General features: G+C 50.7%; 1 protein-coding gene and 1 long non-coding RNA gene across 3 annotated transcripts in view; one reads left to right on the forward strand and one right to left on the reverse strand.

The window, feature by feature from the left end:
• Positions 1–21: 21 nt before the first annotated feature.
• On the reverse strand, positions 22–11,534 carry LOC140106508 (uncharacterized). Its single transcript, XR_011850793.1, has 3 exons — positions 11,443–11,534; positions 348–678; positions 22–272 (listed from the first exon to the last, which is right to left on the reverse strand). It is a non-coding gene; the product is annotated as an uncharacterized lncRNA (long non-coding RNA).
• Positions 5,301–20,409, forward strand: part of ZDHHC5 (zDHHC palmitoyltransferase 5) — a 35,738-nt gene continuing 20,629 nt past the window's right edge. Inside the window, exons 1-7 of one of the 2 annotated variants that reach the window (XM_072130980.1) lie at positions 5,301–5,518; positions 10,893–11,341; positions 15,482–15,603; positions 15,676–15,833; positions 17,680–17,852; positions 19,933–20,035; positions 20,117–20,208. In XM_072130980.1, coding sequence (XP_071987081.1) covers positions 11,238–11,341; positions 15,482–15,603; positions 15,676–15,833; positions 17,680–17,852; positions 19,933–20,035; positions 20,117–20,208 — 752 coding nt within the window. In that variant the 5' untranslated portion in view covers positions 5,301–5,518; positions 10,893–11,237. The remainder of the gene's footprint in view (positions 5,519–10,892; positions 11,342–15,481; positions 15,604–15,675; positions 15,834–17,679; positions 17,853–19,932; positions 20,036–20,116; positions 20,209–20,409) is intronic. The other variant, XM_072130981.1, reaches the window with a different exon arrangement.

Genomic DNA, 20,409 nt, shown 5'->3' on the forward strand with positions numbered 1-20,409 from the left:
AGAATTTATTTGGTGCCTGGAACAAAGCGTTTATAAAGCCAGAGGAGCTACTGACTAGGCAAACTCCCAAAAAGGCCAAGAATTAAAAAAAAAAAAAAAATGTCAGTGCTTTACTCCATAACAGGCTCTTATTCACATTCGGCAATAAGGAATCTCGCCGCCCCTCTTTGTTGGGTTAGGGATAAAGGTCTAGGTTCAACGTTCCTCTCCCAGTCTCCACTTACTGGACCGAAGTATGCACCCCGTCCCACTCTCGTGTCCGAGGTTCGTCCCTGCGTTGGAGATAGTGGACAGATGGTGTAAAATGCCAGGATAAAGGGTACAAACTATTTATTTTGTATACTCACAAAAGAATATTAAAAAGTATCAGATCCTTAAAACAGAGAAGCCAATCGCCTTGCCCGACCCAGGTTTCGCCTCTTCAGGCTTCTTCCGGGGCTTAGGAGTTTTCTCAATGGACCTGGATCTACGTGTTCTCATGCTAGACTGTGATGGTAGATTTCCTTTGCCACCTGCATCCTCCATGCTTCTGACAATTCATTTTTATGGGCAGAGACAAAAGCAGAACAGCTTGACATAAATGTAGAACGCGCCGTGTTTATGGCACACCAACATCAACCTGTTCATCATGGAGGCATTCCTTCATTCAAGAGTAAAAAAGGGGCAGCTCTCCATAACCTAAAGCAGAAGAGAGAGGACCAAAACCCTTATACATATCTATGGACAGAGGATAACTCTGAAACTTGAGGGAACCTCTTTAACATACATTCTGCTTTCATAGGACACACATTATCACCTAAGGAGCGGTCCCCACGGCCTTGTTAATACTATTTCCCAATCTGATTTTATAAACATTACTGATTCCACTCACTTTGAAAAGTATATAAAAGTTTACATAACTCCCTTCCAGCAAACTGCATTGAGTAACGGGGGTGTCTGTGCAAGGCAGCAATCCTCATCATTATCTGCTCTCTGTTCTTCCTTCCTGCCCCCTCCTCATGCAGCCATTAGCTGACCCTGTGCTCCAAGCAGCTCACATCTTCAGGAGGCCAGAAGCTCTAGCAAAGAGGAGATGACGATACCAGACACCCCAATGCCCCCATGACTTGATGCAGTTTGCTGGCTGGGAGCCAAATAAACTTGTATCAACTTATAAGAGAATAGAACCATGAATGGTAATTATAAAAGTACGTAGGAAAACAGTATTAAAAACGCTATGGGAACCTGTCATTGGGAGAAAATGTGTGACCTTATGACAGGTTCATTTATTTTTTTAAGCGCTTTATTGAGAGATGAATGAAACAGAACAGCATCATGCAACAAAGAACATTAGTTGAGGTACATCAGAAATAACAACATCCATCATAATGTAATTATTCGCCATTTGTGGACAACTCTGCATAAAAGCAACAACCTTCAAACTCCCATCCCAACTTATAGATAAAACAATAACCATCCTGGTCAAGTGGTGGGCGATCAATACAGTAAAAGCAGTAACTAGGGTTAGGCAATGCGGTACTCAGCCGTCTTTCCCCTGTAAATTGGGAAGTCCTTCCTGTCAGCAATGGGCAGAGGGGTACAGGGAGGGTGTCTGTCACTCAGTTACCATTATGTTATATCAAGATATAATAATCATGTTACCACTCATTGAAAAGGGGTGAGAGACTCTGAGACTACGGACATAATATAGGGTATGTGGAGACCCACACTCTCCGCAACTTATCCGGGCAGCCACAGTGTTTGTAAACTATGTTCTCGTATGGTAGTCAAATTAACCAGTTTGTTCCACTGAGACAGTAGGTGATCGATCAGCCATCCAGCGTATAGCAATGGCCTTATGGGCCAGATACAGAGCTTCCTTCAGAAAAATAGCTTCATAATGGGACCAGTCATCCTCCCTTTTAATTCCCAATAGGCGTAGGGCCGGCAGCTTGGTCCGTCTGACAGCATCGATGGATGATAAACACTGAATCAACTTATTATTGGCTGCCGGTGATACCGAGGTGTAAGACTCCTGGGCTGCCGCCCCAGGCTTCATCCGATAGTGAGGGTATGAGAGCCTCCCATCGGCTCCGAAACAGGTGGGTATAGATAAGACACCAGACCTCTAGGACCTTGAGAGTGCAGAACCCCTATGAGTGGGAAAGAGAGCTGCGTAATGTGTGTGCAGTATATGAAGAATTATTATTATTAGAAAGTCGTCTCTAGCTGAAGGAACTGAGCCAAAAAAGCGTGATACAGCTGTAGACAACGATACATTTCCCTATCTGCAACATCAAAAGAGGATCTAATTGCCTCCACAGAGAGAGCCTCTCCATCCTTCCCAAAGACTTGAGAAATATTCACTAGGCCAGTATGAACCATCTTGCAGATAAAGCAACCCTGGGTGGGACCAGAGGGGGACCTGAACGAGAGTTCCCAGTGCATGAGACCAGACCTGCCTGGCCAGACTATGAAGAGGCAGAGCTGCCCCTGCATGTACTTTGGGCCGCCACAAAGTTGACAGATGGAGTTTTGCGCGACCACTCCCCCAAATAAAAGAGGTGAACAAAAAGTCTAGCTGAGCGCAAACCGTCCGGGCACTGGGATATCTGCAGGCTCTAGAGGGGACAATAGTTTGCATTGCAATTACGAACCGGTGAAAGGAGGCACCTCTGCCTGGTACCTCTATGGAGGCGAAAGGTGGGGAAGAGCAGACCATTCACCAGCACCTTTGCAATGAGGGAGCTGTACAGTATAGACACCCACTTGAGGAACTTAGGCCCGAACCCAAATCTTTCCAAGACTGCTAACAGGTACGACCATTCTACTGAATCGAATGCCTTGGACGCACCTAGAGAGGGCAGTGCCCAATCCTTATATTCACACCAACCCCCCTAGGGGGGGGGGGGGGAGGACTCAGCATTCATTTCACATAATTTGTCCCAAAACCCTCTATCAAAATAGAAAAACTACTATCCCATACAGAGCGTGCAGTAACAGGAAAATATAGGTCAAAATATCAGAATCTCGTCATTTCTCCTTCTGTGAACATCTGGATAAAAAGTGAATGGAAAAAGTCCCCATAATAATATCATAGTTTATCATAGTTACATAGGTTATACGGTTAAAGACACTTGTCCAACCAGGGAAGGGATTGGAGGAGGAAGGGATTTAGGGGAAACAATTCTATATAACAGAACCATCAATGTTATTTAGGTGTAAAAAGGCATCTAGACCCTTCTCTCTGCTGTCCCTGCTGTGACCAGCGCCTGAGCTCTCTGCTGTCCCTGCTGTGACCAGCGCCTGAGCTCTCTGCTGTCCCTGCTGTGACCAGCGCCTGAGCTCTCTGCTGTCCCTGCTGTGACCAGCGCCTGAGCTCTCTGCTGTCCCTGCTGTGACCAGCGCCTGAGCTCTCTGCTGTCCCTGCTGTGACCAGCGCCTGAGCTCTCTGCTGTCCCTGCTGTGACCAGCGCCTGAGCTCTCTGCTGTCCCTGCTGTGACCAGCGCCTGAGCTCTCTGCTGTCCCTGCTGTGACCAGCGCCTGAGCTCTCTGCTGTCCCTGCTGTGACCAGCGCCTGAGCTCTCTGCTGTCCCTGCTGTGACCAGCGTCTGAGCTCTCTGCTGTCCCTGCTGTGACCAGCGCCTGAGCTCTCTGCTGTCCCTGCTGTGACCAGCGCCTGAGCTCTCTGCTGTCCCTGCTGTGACCGGCGCCTGAGCTCTCTGCTGTCCCTGCTGTGACCGGCGCCTGAGCTCTCTGCTGTCCCTGCTGTGACCGGCGCCTGAGCTCTCTGCTGTCCCTGCTGTGACCGGCGCCTGAGCTCTCTGCTGTCCCTGCTGTGACCGGCGCCTGAGCTCTCTGCTGTCCCTGCTGTGACCGGCGCCTGAGCTCTCTGCTGTCCCTGCTGTGACCAGCGCCTGAGCTCTCTGCTGTGACCAGCGCCTGAGCTCTCTGCTGTCCCTGCTGTGACCGGCGCCTGAGCTCTCTGCTGTCCCTGCTGTGACCGGCGCCTGAGCTCTCTGCTGTCCCTGCTGTGACCGGCGCCTGAGCTCTCTGCTGTCCCTGCTGTGACCGGCGCCTGAGCTCTCTGCTGTCCCTGCTGTGACCGGTGCCTGAGCTCTCTGCTGTCCCTGCTGTGACCGGTGCCTGAGCTCTCTGCTGTCCCTGCTGTGACCAGCGCCTGAGCTCTCTGCTGTCCCTGCTGTGACCAGCGCCTGAGCTCTCTGCTGTCCCTGCTGTGACCAGCACCTGAGCTCTCTGCTGTCCCTGCTGTGACCAGCGCCTGAGCTCTCTGCTGTCCCCGCTGTGACCAGCGCCTGAGCTCTCTGCTGTCCCTGCTGTGACCAGCGCCCGAGCTCTCTGCTGTCCCTGCTGTGACCGGCGCCTGAGCTCTCTGCTGTCCCTGCTGTGACCGGCGCCTGAGCTCTCTGCTGTCCCTGCTGTGACCGGTGCCTGAGCTCTCTGCTGTCCCTGCTGTGACCAGCGCCTGAGCTCTCTGCTGTCCCTGCTGTGACCAGCGCCTGAGCTCTCTGCTGTCCCTGCTGTGACCAGCGCCTGAGCTCTCTGCTGTCCCTGCTGTGACCAGCACCTGAGCTCTCTGCTGTCCCTGCTGTGACCAGCGCCTGAGCTCTGCTGTCCCTGCTGTGACCAGCGCCTGAGCTCTCTGCTGTCCCTGCTGTGACCAGCGCCTGAGCTCTCTGCTATGACCAGCGCCTGAGCTCTCTGCTGTCCCTGCTGTGACCAGCTACTCCACAGATTGACACTTCTCATAGTAAAGAAGCCCTTATCAATGGAAACCTCAGCTCGTCCCATAAAAAAGACACCGAGCACAAGTCTGTACCACCTGTATGAAAGAGTTCTGGGTGTTAGATTTATGTAGATATATTAAAACGTGATAAAAGCCTCTGCAAATGTGTTTTCTCCATGATCCTACAGACCCAAAAAAATAAAAGGTAAAAAAAACAAAAAACAAAGACAAAAAACAATGAAAAAAAAAAGGGAATATGAAAATGTTGCGAAAATGGAAAAACGTATGAAATCCAAGGGGTTAACGTCAGCAGGACATGGAACACAATCCATGACTGGCTCATTACTAGCGACAATGGACGTGTCCCCGAGGATGGACGGGAAGGTTTATGTACCGCTCCCGGAAGTCGCCCTCTGTCGGCCATTTTGTCAGAGCCTGTAGCGCGCCTGCCGTGCCTGCTGCGGCCTCCTCGCCCTCTAGTAAATAACATTCTCGGCCTCCACCAATCACAGGCCAGCTTCTCATAAGGAAATAACTAGAGCTCCCGGACTTGGCAGGGCGAAGCCCTCAGCCAATCAGAAGGCTAGGTGAACGCTGCCGCCATTGACGTCATTCCCGGTAACGACCAATCAGCGATGATTAGGCCCGAGTGCTAGTTGAGTGAAGTCCTGAGGAAACGCGAGCCACCGGAGGCGACAGGGAAGGAGACTGACCGCAACATATCGCGATAGATTCTCCCGATAGTGTGTAGGAGGGGCCTGAGAACGACATCTCCGCCCCTCGATTGCCAGGTAGGAATAAGAAAGCGCAATCCGGGCCACTTGGCGAATCAGAGGCGGGTGTCACCGTCCCGACTACTGCCTGCAGTCACTGCGGGACACCTGCGCCTAGCTCTATGTACTGCCAAGGAGGAGGCTGACACCTACCATAGGTGCCGGTGTCCAGGCTGCCTGTCACATACCTACCTGTGCCCAGCACCTGGAGCAGCCATAGCAGCCAACCACAGTGCTGACCCACATCATGACACAGGATGCCCAGGAGAGCTGTCGCCTGGCGTGGTCGGCTGGTAGAGCTGTGGGTGCCGGTACCTCTGTCACCTGGTGTGGTTGGCCGGTCACCTGGCGTGGTTGGCCGGTAGGGCTGTCACCTGACGTGGTTGGCCGGTAGGGCTGTCACCTGGCGTGGTTGGCCGGTAGGGCTGTCACCTGGCGTGGTTGGCCGGTAGGGCTGTCACCTGGCGTGGTTGGCCGGTAGGGCTGTCACCTGGCGTGGTTGGCCGGTAGAGCTGTCACCTGGCGTGGTTGGCCTGTGGGTGCTGGTACCTCTGTTACCCAGCGTGGTTGGCCGGGAGAGCTGTCACCTGGCGTGGTTGGCTGGTTGGCCTGTGGGTGCTGGTACCTCTGTTACCCGGCGTGGTTGGCCGGTCACCTGGTGTGGTTGGCCGGTAGGGCTGTCACCTGGCGTGGTTGGCCGGTAGGGCTGTCACCTGGCGTGGTTGGCCGGTAGGGCTGTCACCTGGCGTGGTTGGCCGGTAGGGCTGTCACCTGGCGTGGTTGGCCGGTAGGGCTGTCACCTGGCGTGGTTGGCCGGTAGGGCTGTCACCTGGCGTGGTTGGCCGGTAGGGCTGTCACCTGGCGTGGTTGGCCGGTAGGGCTGTCACCTGGCGTGGTTGGCCGGTAGGGCTGTCACCTGGCGTGGTTGGCCGGTAGGGCTGTCACCTGGCGTGGTTGGCCGGTAGGGCTGTCACCTGGCGTGGTTGGCCGGTAGGGCTGTCACCTGGCGTGGTTGGCCGGTAGGGCTGTCACCTGGCGTGGTTGGCCGGTAGGGCTGTCACCTGGCGTGGTTGGCCGGTAGGGCTGTCACCTGGCGTGGTTGGCCGGTAGGGCTGTCACCTGGCGTGGTTGGCCGGTAGGGCTGTCACCTGGCGTGGTTGGCCGGTAGGGCTGTCACCTGGCGTGGTTGGCCGGTAGGGCTGTCACCTGGCGTGGTTGGCCAGTCACCTGGCGTGGTTGGCCGGTAGGGCTGTCACCTGGCGTGGTTGGCCTGTGGGTGCGGGCACCTCTGTTACCCGGCGTGGTTGGCCGGTGGGTGCGGGCACCTCTGTCACCCGGCGTGGTTGGCCGCTGGGGCTGTCACCCGGCGTGGTTGGCCGGTGGGTGCGGGCACCTCTGTTACCTGGCGTGGTTGGCCGGTGGGTGCGGGCACCTCTGTTACCTGGCGTGGTTGGCCGGTGGGTGCGGGCACCTCTGTTACCCGGCGTGGTTGGTCAGTCACCTGGGGGGATGTCACCAATCGGTTCCGTGTAAGTATTGTAGACGACATATTCTGGAAATCTGTACCCAGAAGACGTGTCTGTATCCTCCTCACTCGCTGCCGTGTCTCCTGAAAGTCAACAAGATTTCCCCCATAGTGCAATGGCCATGGGCCTCCTGATGAGGTCTATGGGCGGGGCGGCCTAAAGCCATCGGAGCCGCGATATTATTGTGCTTTTGCCTAGAATAGCATCAAAAACGCTCTAAAACAAGTGGCCATTATGTACACACTAGTTGATGTGGGACCTCATTCAAGACCTTACTGTAGGGGTCGCTATAGCAGCTTCCATTCAGAAATACAGCTGCCGGCTAAAGGACCTGTCATGATGTAATCTTCACATGACCCTCCGGCTTCTCAATCACATACAGCAGGGCTGCTGACAGTGAGGAGGGGGACAAGGATGGAGGACTAGACCTGTAGTTACATTATATTATTATAGTAGCTATATCCCTGTACATAGGGGGCAGTATTATAGTAGTTATATTCCTGTACATAGGGAGCAGTATTATAGTAGTTATATTCTTGTACATAGGGGGCAGTATTATAGTAGATATATTCCTGTACATAGGGGGCAGTATTATAGTAGTTATATTCCTGTACATAGGGGGCAGTATTATAGTAGTTATATTCCTGTACATAGGGGGCAGTATTATAGTAGTTATATTCTTGTACATAGGGGGCAGTATTATAGTAGTTATATTCCTGCACATAGGGGGCGGTATTATAGTAGTTATATTCCTGTAAATAGGGGCAGTATTATAGCAGTTATATTCTTGTACATAGGGGGCAGTATTATAGTAGTTGTATTCTTGTACATAGAGGGCAGTATTATAGTAGTTATATTCTTGTACATAGGGGGCAGTATTATAGTAGTTATATTCTTGTACATAGAGGCAGTATTATAGTAGTTATATTCTTGTTCATAGGGGGCAGTATTATAGTAGTTATATTCCTGTACATAGGGGGCAGTATTATAGTAGTTATATTCCTGTACATAGGGGGCAGTATTATAGTAGTTATATTCTTGTACATAGGGGGCAGTATTATAGTAGTTATATTCCTGTACATAGGGGGCAGTATTATAGTAGTTATATTCTTGTACATAGGGGGCAGTATTATAGTAGTTATATTCTTGTACATAGAGGCAGTATTATAGTAGTTATATTCCTGTACATAGAGGCAGTATTATAGTAGTTATATTCCTGTACATAGGGGGCAGTATTATAGTAGTTATATTCTTGTACATAGGGGCAGTATTATAGTAGTTATATTCTTGTACATAGGGGCAGTATTATAGTAGTTATATTCTTGTACATAGGGGGCAGTATTATAGTAGTTATATTCCTGTACATAGGGGGCAGTATTATAGTAGTTATATTCTTGTACATAGGGGGCAGTATTATAGTAGTTATATTCCTGTACATAGAGGCAGTATTATAGTAGTTATATTCCTGTACATAGGGAGCAGTATTATAGTAGTTATATTCTTGTACATAGGGGGCAGTATTATAGTAGTTATATTCCTGCACATAGGGGGCAGTATTATAGTAGTTATATTCTTGTACATAGGGGCAGTATTATAGTAGTTATATTCTTGTACATAGGGGGCAGTATTATAGTAGTTATATTCTTGTACATAGGGGGCAGTATTATAGTAGTTATATTCCTGTACATAGGGGGCAGTATTATAGTAGTTATATTCTTGTACATAGGGGGCAGTATTATAGTAGTTATATTCTTGTACATAGGGGGCAGTATTATAGTAGTTATATTCTTGTACATAGAGGCAGTATTATAGTAGTTATATTCCTGTACATAGGGGGCAGTATTATAGTAGTTATATCCCTGTACATAGGGGGCAGTATTATAGTAGTTATATTCTTGTACATGGGGGGCAGTATTATAGTAGTTATATTCCTGTACATAGGGGCAGTATTATAGTAGTTATATTCCTGTACATAGGGGGCAGTATTATAGTAGTTATATTCCTGTACATAGGGAGCAGTATTATAGTAGTTATATTCTTGTACATAGAGGCAGTATTATAGTAGTTATATTCCTGTACATAGGGGGCAGTATTATAGTAGTTATATTCTTGTACATAGAGGCAGTATTATAGTAGTTATATTCCTGTACATGGGGGGCAGTATTATAGTAGTTATATTCCTGTACATGGGGGGCAGTATTATAGTAGTTATATTCCTGTACATGGGGGGCAGTATTATAGTAGTTATATTCCTGTACATGGGGGGCAGTATTATAGTAGTTATATTCATGTACATAGGGGGCAGTATTATAGTAGTTATATTCTTGTACATAGGGGCAGTATTATAGTAGTTATATTCATGTACATAGGGGGACAGTATTATAGTAGTTATATTCTTGTACATAGGGGCAGTATTATAGTAGTTATATTCCTGTACATGGGGGGCAGTATTATAGTAGTTATATTCTTGTACATGGGGGGCAGTATTATAGTAGTTATATTCTTGTACATGGGGGGCAGTATTATAGTAGTTATATTCCTGTACATGGGGGGCAGTATTATAGTAGTTATATTCCTGTACATGGGGGGCAGTATTATAGTAGTTATATTCCTGTACATGGGGGGCAGTATTATAGTAGTTATATTCCTGTACATGGGGGGCAGTATTATAGTAGTTATATTCTTGTACATAGGGGGCAGTATTATAGTAGTTATATTCTTGTACATAGGGGGCAGTATTATAGTAGTTATATTCATGTACATAGGGGGCAGTATTATAGTAGTTATATTCTTGTACATAGGGGGCAGTATTATAGTAGTTATATTCTTGTACATAGGGGGCAGTATTATAGTAGTTATATTCTTGTACACAGGGGGCAGTATTATAGTAGTTTTATTCATGGTGCGGGGTCACAGCATTAGAAAGGATGAGAACCACTGTCATGTACTGTTTCAGTTGTCTTTGAGAAATGCAGCAAGTCCTGCAGAAATACAGAAGGTTCTATCTCTCGGAATGTTCTATTCTTTACACTACTCAAAAACCTGCATTTGAAAGGGGATAAACATGCCTGGGCACAGCGCTGGGTATGCTCCTCTGGCACAGTGTAGGTACTTGCACTAACTGTGTTGCTCAACTCTTAGTCATGATCCAATACACATATGTAAGGTTAGAAGTGATAACTGTGACTGTACTGTGATGTATGCATTGTGTTGGGTGTAGACGTACCGTATGTGTGTGTGGTATAGCAGTACTGTATGTGTGGGGTGTATGGGTATAGTAGTACGGTATGTAAGGGGTGTCTGGGTATAGCAGCAGCAGTGGTGTATGTGCGGGGTGTCTGGGTATAGCAGCAGCAGTGGTGTATGTGCGGGGTGTCTGGATGCAGCAGCGGTGTATGTGCGGGGTGTCTGGGTGCGGCTGCAGCGGTGTATGTGCGGGGTGTCTGGGTGCGGCTGCAGCAGTGGTGTATGTGCGGGGTGTCTGGGTGCAGCTGGAATGGTGTATGTGCGGGGTGTCTGGATGCAGCAGCAGCGGTGTATGTGCCGGGTGTCTGGGTGCAGCTGCAGCGGTGTATGTGCGGGGTGTCTGGGTGCAGCTGCAGCGGTGTATGTGCGGGGTGTCTGGGTGCAGCTGCAGCGGTGTATGTGCGGGGTGTCTGGGTGCAGCTGCAGCGGTGTATGTGCGGGGTGTCTGGGTGCAGCTGCAGCGGTGTATGTGTGGGGTGTCTGGGTGCAGCTGCAGTGGTGTATGTGCGGGGTGTCTGGGTGCAGCGGTGGAGTATGTGTGGGGTGTCTGGGTGCAGCAGCGGTGTATGTGTCATGTGTATCGGGGCTTGGTTTACTATGTCTTTCCTATCTCTTTCCAGGTTGTGAATTAATCTCGGAGCGCAGCTCGGACACGGCCTGATCCCCCGCCTCCCAGTGTCATCAGCCACATGGATTACCAAGGGATTACTGCAAGGAGGGAGACGGACTAATAAGGGGAGGGGGCAAAGGGCTGCAAGACATTGTATGCTCCCCTCACTCTGGAGATTTGGAGGAGGGGAGGCTTTCACTATTAGTGACCCCGAGTTCCTAGCCATGTGGGGGCACCTCTAGTAACCTCTGTGTAGTGCCCCCGTGTCCTGCTTCCAGTCTATATTTCTCCTTTTGCCTCGGAGTGCCGTGTGGGGATATGCTGCACCCCCCAGGTCCATCCTCCCATCCTCACCATGCCTGCAGGAACTGTCAAGTCCTTCAAACCCAGCAAGTACATCCCTGTGACTGCAGCCACCGTGTTCCTGGTGGGATCTACCACGCTGTTCTTCACTTTCACGTAAGTCTTTGATGGGAGGCTATCCTGTATATGTCATTGTTATACTATGAGGGGGGTGTTACTATAACATTTCCTTTTCTACATATATTTATTATTCCTACCTGCTTCTTGTCCTGTCTCTTCCTTTATCCTCAATCTAGTCATCTGTGTGACGCCCCCATCTGTCCCTTTAATTCTGCCCCAGATTTGGGGATTACTTAGTATATACAAACCATCTAAAGAGATTACACCAGTCTGAACCTCATGATATATCCATCGCCGCCTGACGACCGCGGAAAAACAAAAAGAAATCCCAGTGACCTGCCACTAATCATCTGGTCATGTGACCACTCAAAAAAACGCTGCTTGGGCCCGGAGAATAGATTAAAAAATAGCAATAACAATGATAACTAAAAACAGAATTAAACATATAAAACGCTGTATGACAATAAATAGTAATAGTAGCATCGCAATAAGGATATTTAAAAACCGCAGTGATATTTTACATAATGTAATAAATATGGACACTTTATGTAAAAATGGTAATAAATATAGAAAATCTAGACCCAAGCAAATTGGTCAACTAATAAAGATACTACTGTATGTACTCTTGTATAAGCCGGGGCCCCTAATTTTAATACAAAAACTGGGAAAACCAATTGACTTGAGAATAAGCCAAGGGTGGGAAATGCATTGGTCACAGCCTCCCCGGTATATAACCTGCCAGACCCATAGTATATAGCAAGCACCTTCCCCCCCAGTATATAGCCTGCCGCCCCCCCCCCCCACCCTGTAGTGTGCGGCGTGCCGGCCCCCCCCTCCCGTAGTGTGCGGCCGTTTCCCCCCCCCCCCCCCCCGTAGTGTGCGGCCTAACGCACCCGCCCCCCCCCCCCCCCCTGTAGTGTGCGGCCTGCCGGCCCTGCCCCAAGTATGCCCAGCTTTTAATTAAAAAAAAATAAACACTGTCCAGGTGTTCCCCTACTTAAGAACAACCGACTTACAGACGACCCCTAGTTACAAACGGACCTCTGGATATTGGTAATTTCCTGTACTTTATCCTTAGGCTGCAATAATCAGCTATAACAGGTATCACAGGCGTCTGTAATGAAGATTTATTGTTACTCCTGGTTCTTATGACAACCCAACATTTTTTAAATCCAATTGTCACAGAGACCAAAAAAGTCTTACTCGCCCCCCTTGCTTAGAATCCTCTTCAGGTCCTTTGGTCTTCTTCGGCTCCTCTTCAGGCCTTCGTGCTCTGCCGGCACACACAGTGACGGCAGCCACTTGCCAACGTCATTGTCTGTTGCCATCGCGAGGGGAGCCGATGAGGAGTGGAAGGACCGGAAGAGGCACCAGAGCATCGGAAGCAAGAAGAGGCCGATGGGGGCCTTGGAAAGGTGATTACAATGCTAATTAGACTCGAGTAAAAGCCGAATTTTGTGCTGAAAAACTCTAATACTCGAGTATATTTGTTAAACATGAACAAAAGTTAATTAGTCGTAATGTGCAATACAAAAAATAGATGTACTACAGTGAATATGGCATGAACCTGGAAGGTGGAGCGGTCACCTAAAATGTTCTGCATCATCCCTCTCACTCTGCATACAAAATCTGATAAACCGGTCATTGTAACCTTGTCATCTGGTCAGATCTGATGTCCAGCTGCAATTCCTCTGTGTGTGACTTCATGCTGCGAGAGGGGAGGAGCGACATGCAGCTGCAGTTCCTCTGTGTGTGAGACTTCATGCTGCGAGAGGGGAGGAGCGACATGCAGCTGCAGTTCCTCTGTGTGTGAGACTTCATGCTGCGAGAGGGGAGGAGCGACTTGCAGCTGCAGTTTCTCTGTGTGTGAGACTTCATGCTGCGAGAGGGGAGGAGCGACATGCTCTGTGTGTGTGTGTCTCCATGGTGTAATAGGAGGGAGATGAAGTATGTTTGTGGAGATGCAGCTGAAGTTTCTCTGCATGTATGGCTGCATATTGTGAGAGTGGAAGAGGGAGGTGTGTGCGTCTGTGTGTGTGTCCATCTCCATGCTGCAGCTGCATCCCCCCCCCCCCTCCTCCCATTTCTGTGTGTGAGACCGAATGCGGGGGAGGGGGAGGGAGATGCAGCTGAGTTTTCTGTTTATGTTAGAACACATAGAAAAACTGCAGCTGCATCTCCCCACTCCATATAGCAAGCGGTCTCGCACACATTTAGAGATGGGAGTAGGGGGGAGATGCAGCTGTCGTTTCTATGTGTATGAGATGGCCAAATGTGATGGGTAGAAGAGTGTGTGTGTGTACATGCTCACCGGCCACTTTATTAGGTGCACCTGTCCAACTGCTCGTTAACACTTAATTTCTAATCAGCCAATCACATGGCGGCAACTCAGTGCATTTAGGCATGTAGACATGGTCAAGACAATCTCCTGCAGTTCTCCTGAGCATCAGTATGGGGGAGAAAGGTGATTTGAGGCCTTTGAACGTGGCATGGTTGTTGGTGCCAGAAGGGCTGGTCTGAGTATTTCAGAAACTGCTGATCTACTGGGATTTTCACGCACAACCATCTCTAGGGTTTACAGAGAAAGGTCCGAAAAAGAAAAAACATCCAGTGAGCGGCAGTTCTGTGGGCGGAAATGCCTTGTTGATGCCAGAGGTCAGAGGAGAATGGGCAGACTGGTTCGAGCTGATAGAAAGGCAACAGTGACTCAAATCGCCACCCGTTACAACCAAGGTAGGCAGAAGAGCATCTCTGAACGCACAGTACGTCCAACTTTGAGGCAGATGGGCTACAGCAGCAGAAGACCACACCGGGTGCCACTCCTTTCAGCTAAGAACAGGAAACTGAGGCTACAATTTGCACAAGCTCATGGAAATTGGACAGTAGAAGATTGGAAAAACGTTGCCTGGTCTGATTTCTGCTGCGACATTCGGATGGTAGGGTCAGAATTTGGCGTCAACAACATGAAAGCATGGATCCATCCTGCCTTGTATCAGCGGTTCAGGCTGGTGGTGGTGTCATGGATCCATCCTGCCTTGTATCAGCGGCTCAGGCTGGTGGTGGTGGTGTCATGGATCCATCCTGCCTTGTATCAGCGGGTCAGGCTGGTGGTGGTGGTGTCATGGATCCATCCTGCCTTGTATCAGCGGCTCAGGCTGGTGCTGGTGGTGTCATGGATCCATCCTGCCTTGTATCAGCGGCTCAGGCTGGTGGTGGTGGTGTCATGGATCCATCCTGCCTTGTATCAGCGGGTCAGGCTGGTGGTGGTGGTGTCATGGATCCATCCTGCCTTGTATCAGCGGCTCAGGCTGGTGGTGTCATGGATCCATCCTGCCTTGTATCAGCGGGTCAGGCTGGTGGTGGTGGTGTCATGGATCCATCCTGCCTTGTATCAGCGGCTCAGGCTGGTGGTGGTGTCATGGATCCATCCTGCCTTGTATCAGCGGGTCAGGCTGGTGGTGGTGGTGTCATGGTGTCTTTGGGCCCCTTGGTAACGCCACAGCCTACCTGAGTATTGTTGCTGCCCATGTCCATCCCTTTATGAGCACAATGTACCCTGTAACATCTGATGGCTACTTTCAGCAGGATAATGCACCATGTCATAAAGCTGGAAGCATCTCAGACTGGTTTCTTGAACATGACAATGAGGTCACTGGACACAAATGGCTCCACAGTCACCAGATCTCAATCCAATAGAGCATCTTTGGGATGTGGTGGAACGGGAGATTCGCATCATGGATGTGCAGCCGACAAATCTGCGGCAACTGTGTGATGCCATCATGTCAATATGGAGCAAAATCTCTGAGGAGCTTCCAGCACCTTGTTGTATCTATGCCACGAAGAATTGAGGCAGTTCTGAAGGCAAAAGGGGGTCCAACCCGTTACTAGCATGGTGGACCTAATAAAGTGGCCGGTGAGTGTATATCTCATGTAAGACTGCTTGTTGTGAGTGGGAGCTGTAGCTGCAGTTCCTGTGTGTGACATGATGCAGGTATCACACAGGTGACATTTCTGTCTTTGTACCTGGTGCAGTTTTATGAGACCCCCCTCCCTGTGTCTACAGCGCTGGGTGACTCACAGGGTGGAAGAGCCACGTACAGCCCAGGAGAGCATAGCCCGGCCTGGATGGGGCACATATTTAAGGCTGTCCTGTAACTCCCCATATTGTCTTCCCAGGTGCCCCTGGCTCAACGTGGAGGTGTCCCCTGCGCTTCCAACTTATAATGCAATCATGTTCCTCTTTGTTTTGGCCAATTTCAGCATGGCCACCTTTATGGATCCAGGAATATTCCCGCGAGGTAAGAGCGAAGCTTCTCTTAGATGTATCTATGGGTGGTGAGAGCACCCACCTAAGTGTTTCTACTCCGCAGCTGAAGAGGATGAAGATAAGGAGGATGATTTCCGGGCTCCTTTATACAAGACGGTGGAAGTTAGAGGGGTGCAGGTTCGGATGAAGTGGTGCTCGACATGTCGCTTCTACAGGCCGCCGCGCTGTTCACACTGCAGTGTGTGTGACAACTGTGTTGAGGTGAGTGCTGTGTATAGGGGTGGTTAGCTAACTATTCTGTATGTAGTGAGCTCCCCCTAGTGGTGGTGTATAATGTGTATGTAGTGAGCTCCCCTAGTGGTGGTGTATAATCTGTGTGTAGTGAGCTCCCCCTAGTGGTGGTGTATAATGTGTATGTAGTGATCTCCCCCTAGTGGTGGTGTATAATCTGTATGTAGTGATCTCCCCCTAGTGGTGGTGTATAATGTGTATGTAGTGATCTCCTCCTAGTGGTGGTGTATAATGTGTATGTAGTGATCTCCTCCTAGTGGTGGTGTATAATCTGTATGTAGTGATCTCCTCCTAGTGGTGGTGTATAATCTGTATGTAGTGATCTCCCCCTAGTGGTGGTGTATAATGTGTATGTAGTGATCTCCTCCTAGTGGTGGTGTATAATGTGTATGTAGTGATCTCCCCCTAGTGGTGGTGTATAATGTGTATGTAGTGATCTCCTCCTAGTGGTGGTGTATAATCTGTATGTAGTGATCTCCTCCTAGTGGTGGTGTATAATCTGTATGTAGTGATCTCCTCCTAGTGGTGGTGTATAATGTGTATGTAGTGATCTCCCCCTAGTGGTGGTGTATAATCTGTATGTAGTGATCTCCTCCTAGTGGTGGTGTATAATGTGTATGTAGTGATCTCCTCCTAGTGGTGATGTATAATCTGTATGTAGTGATCTCCTCCTAGTGGTGGTGTATAATGTGTATGTAGTGATCTCCCCCTAGTGGTGGTGTATAATCTGTATGTAGTGATCTCCCCCTAGTGGTGGTGTATAATGTGTATGTAGTGATCTCCTCCTAGTGGTGGTGTATAATCTGTATGTAGTGATCTCCTCCTAGTGGTGGTGTATAATCTGTATGTAGTGATCTCCTCCTAGTGGTGGTGTATAATCTGTATGTAGTGATCTCCTCCTAGTGGTGGTGTATAATCTGTATGTAGTGATCTCCTCCTAGTGGTGGTGTATAATCTGTATGTAGTGATCTCCTCCTAGTGGTGGTGTATAATGTGTATGTAGTGAGCTCCCCCTAGTGGTGGTGTATAATGTGTATGTAGTGATCTCCTCCTAGTGGTGGTGTATAATGTGTATGTAGTGATCTCCCCCTAGTGGTGGTGTATAATCTGTATGTAGTGATCTCCCCCTAGTGGTGGTGTATAATGTGTATGTAGTAGTCTCCTCCTAGTGGTGGTGTATAATGTGTATGTAGTGATCTCCTCCTAGTGGTGGTGTATAATCTGTATGTAGTAGTCTCCTCCTAGTGGTGGTGTATAATGTGTATGTAGTGATCTCCTCCTAGTGGTGGTGTATATTCTGTATGTAGTGAGCTCCCCCTAGTGGTGGTGTATAATGTGTATGTAGTGAGCTCCCCCTAGTGGTGGTGTATAATGTGTATGTAGTGAGCTCCCCCTAGTGGTGGTGTATAATCTGTATGTAGAGATCTCCTCCTAGTGGTGGTGTATAATCTGTATGTAGTGATCTCCTCCTAGTGGTGGTGTATAATGTGTATGTAGTGATCTCCCCCTAGTGGTGGTGTATAATGTGTATGTAGTGAGCTCCTCCTAGTGGTGGTGTATAATCTGTATGCAGTGATCTCCCCCTAGTGGTGGTGTATAATCTGTATGCAGTGATCTCCCCTAGTGGTGGTGTATAATCTGTATGCAGTGATCTCCCCCTGGTGGTGGCTCCGATGGCTGCCCATGTCATACATTACACACTTCCAGTCCTCCATGACATGATGGCTGCCCATGTCATACATTACACACTTCCAGTCCTCCATGACATGATGGCTGCTGGCGCCTCCTCTGAGGGTTTCATCTCTTCCCGTTTCAGGAGTTTGACCACCATTGTCCGTGGGTAAATAACTGCATTGGACGTCGGAACTACCGCTACTTCTTCCTGTTCCTGGTGTCTCTGACGTTGCACATCATGAGTGTCTTCATCTGTGGCCTTTTCTACACATTGGGACATCCTGACCAGCTCCGAGACATCCCTGCAGCCGTCACGTATCCTTCTAGTACATGATCCCAGGCTGAACCCTACCCACAGGGTCACTTATCTTCCCCATCCCTGCTGCGCCATGTCTGATTCCCCCCCCCCCCCCATCCCTGCTGCGCCATGTCCGATTCTCATCCCCTGATCCCTGCTGCGCCATGTCCGCTTCTCCTCTCCTGATCCCTGCTGCGCCATGTCCGCTTCTCATCCCCTGATCCCTGCTGCGCCATGTCCGCTTCTCCTCCCCTGATCCCTGCTGCGCCATGTCCGCTTCTCCTCCCCTGATCCCTGCTGCGCCATGTCCGCTTCTCCTCTCCTGATCCCTGCTGCGCCATGTCCGATTCGCATCCTCTGATCCCTGCTGCGCCATGTCCGCTTCTCCTCTCCTGATCCCTGCTGCGCCATGTCCGCTTCTCCTCTCCTGATCCCTGCTGCGCCATGTCCGCTTCTCATCCCCTGATCCCTGCTGCGCCATGTCCGCTTCTCCTCCCCTGATCCCTGCTGCGCCATGTCCGCTTCTCCTCCCCTGATCCCTGCTGCGCCATGTCCGCTTCTCCTCCCCTGATCCCTGCTGCGCCATGTCCGCTTCTCCTCTCCTGATCCCTGCTGCGCCATGTCCGCTTCTCCTCTCCTGATCCCTGCTGCGCCATGTCCGCTTCTCCTCTCCTGATCCCTGCTGCGCCATGTCCGCTTCTCCTCTCCTGATCCCTGCTGCGCCATGTCCGCTTCTCCTCTCCTGATCCCTGCTGCGCCATGTCCGCTTCTCCTCCCCTGATCCCTGCTGCGCCATGTCCGCTTCTCCTCCCCTGATCCCTGCTGCGCCATGTCTGATTCCCCCCCCCCATCCCTGCTGCGCCATGTCTGATTCCCCCCCCCCCATCCCTGCTGCGCCATGTCTGATTCCCCCCCCCCATCCCTGCTGCGCCATGTCTGATTCCCCCCCCCCCATCCCTGCTGCGCCATGTCTGATTCCCCCCCCCCCATCCCTGCTGCGCCATGTCTGATTCCCCCCCCCCCATCCCTGCTGCGCCATGTCTGATTCCCCCCCCCCCCATCCCTGCTGCGCCATGTCTGATTCCCCCCCCCCATCCCTGCTGCGCCATGTCTGATTCCCCCCCCCCATCCCTGCTGCGCCATGTCTGATTCCCCCCCCCTGATCCCTGCTGCGCCATGTCCGCTTCTCCTCCCCTGATCCCTGCTGCGCCATGTCCGCTTCTCCTCTCCTGATCCCTGCTGCGCCATGTCCGCTTCTCCTCTCCTGATCCCTGCTGCGCCATGTCCGCTTCTCATCCCCTGATCCCTGCTGCGCCATGTCCGCTTCTCATCCCCTGATCCCTGCTGCGCCATGTCCGCTTCTCATCCCCTGATCCCTGCTGCGCCATGTCCGCTTCTCATCCCCTGATCCCTGCTGCGCCATGTCCGCTTCTCCTCCCCTGATCCCTGCTGCGCCATGTCCGCTTCTCCTCCCCTGATCCCTGCTGCGCCATGTCCGCTTCTCCTCCCCTGATCCCTGCTGCGCCATGTCCGCTTCTCCTCTCCTGATCCCTGCTGCGCCATGTCCGCTTCTCCTCTCCTGATCCCTGCTGCGCCATGTCCGCTTCTCCTCTCCTGATCCCTGCTGCGCCATGTCCGCTTCTCCTCTCCTGATCCCTGCTGCGCCATGTCCGCTTCTCCTCTCCTGATCCCTGCTGCGCCATGTCCGCTTCTCCTCTCCTGATCCCTGCTGCGCCATGTCCGCTTCTCCTCCCCTGATCCCTGCTGCGCCATGTCCGCTTCTCCTCCCCTGATCCCTGCTGCGCCATGTCCGCTTCTCCTCCCCTGATCCCTGCTGCGCCATGTCCGCTTCTCCTCCCCTGATCCCTGCTGCGCCATGTCTGATTCCCCCCCCCATCCCTGCTGCGCCATGTCTGATTCTCCTCCCCGGATCCCTGCTGCGCCATGTCCGATTCTCCTCCCCTGATCCCTGCTGCGCCATGTCCGCTTCTCCTCCCCTGATCCCTGCTGCGCCATGTCCGATTCTCATCCCCTGATCCCTGCTGCGCCATGTCCGATTCTCCTCCAGCAGTGCTGCCCTTCCTTAGCTGCTGTCAGTATTTCGGTCATGTGCGTGGCCGGCCTGTTTTTCTTCCCCGTGGCCGGTCTCACAGGATTCCACATTGTCCTGGTTTCCAGAGGTCGCACTACGAATGAACAGGTCAGGACTTCTCGCCTGCGCTTTGGTCTCGTTGTCTTCACTGCAGGATCCTTGATTTTTCCTGTTTTTAATTTCTTAAAGGTGACTGGAAAGTTCCGAGGAGGAGTTAACCCTTTCAGTAATGGATGTTGTCGAAACGTGAGCCACGTGCTATGTAGCTCTCCGCCTCCCAGGTAAATCCTAGCCATCAACAAGGGGCGGAGGGTGCCGCTGCCCCAGACTTTATGTGAGACACGGCCCCCTATCATCTGCCTGTATCCTGGGGACAATTAGGGTTGTACCAATACCAGAATTTTGAGTGCGATACCCAGAAAAGTATCATGATACTCGATCCCCATACGATACTTTCAAGAGGAAAAAAAAGTCTTATCTGA

The sequence above is a fragment of the Engystomops pustulosus genome, chromosome 11 (genome assembly GCF_040894005.1).
Source record: "Engystomops pustulosus chromosome 11, aEngPut4.maternal, whole genome shotgun sequence".
Lineage (NCBI taxonomy): Eukaryota > Metazoa > Chordata > Amphibia > Anura > Leptodactylidae > Engystomops > Engystomops pustulosus.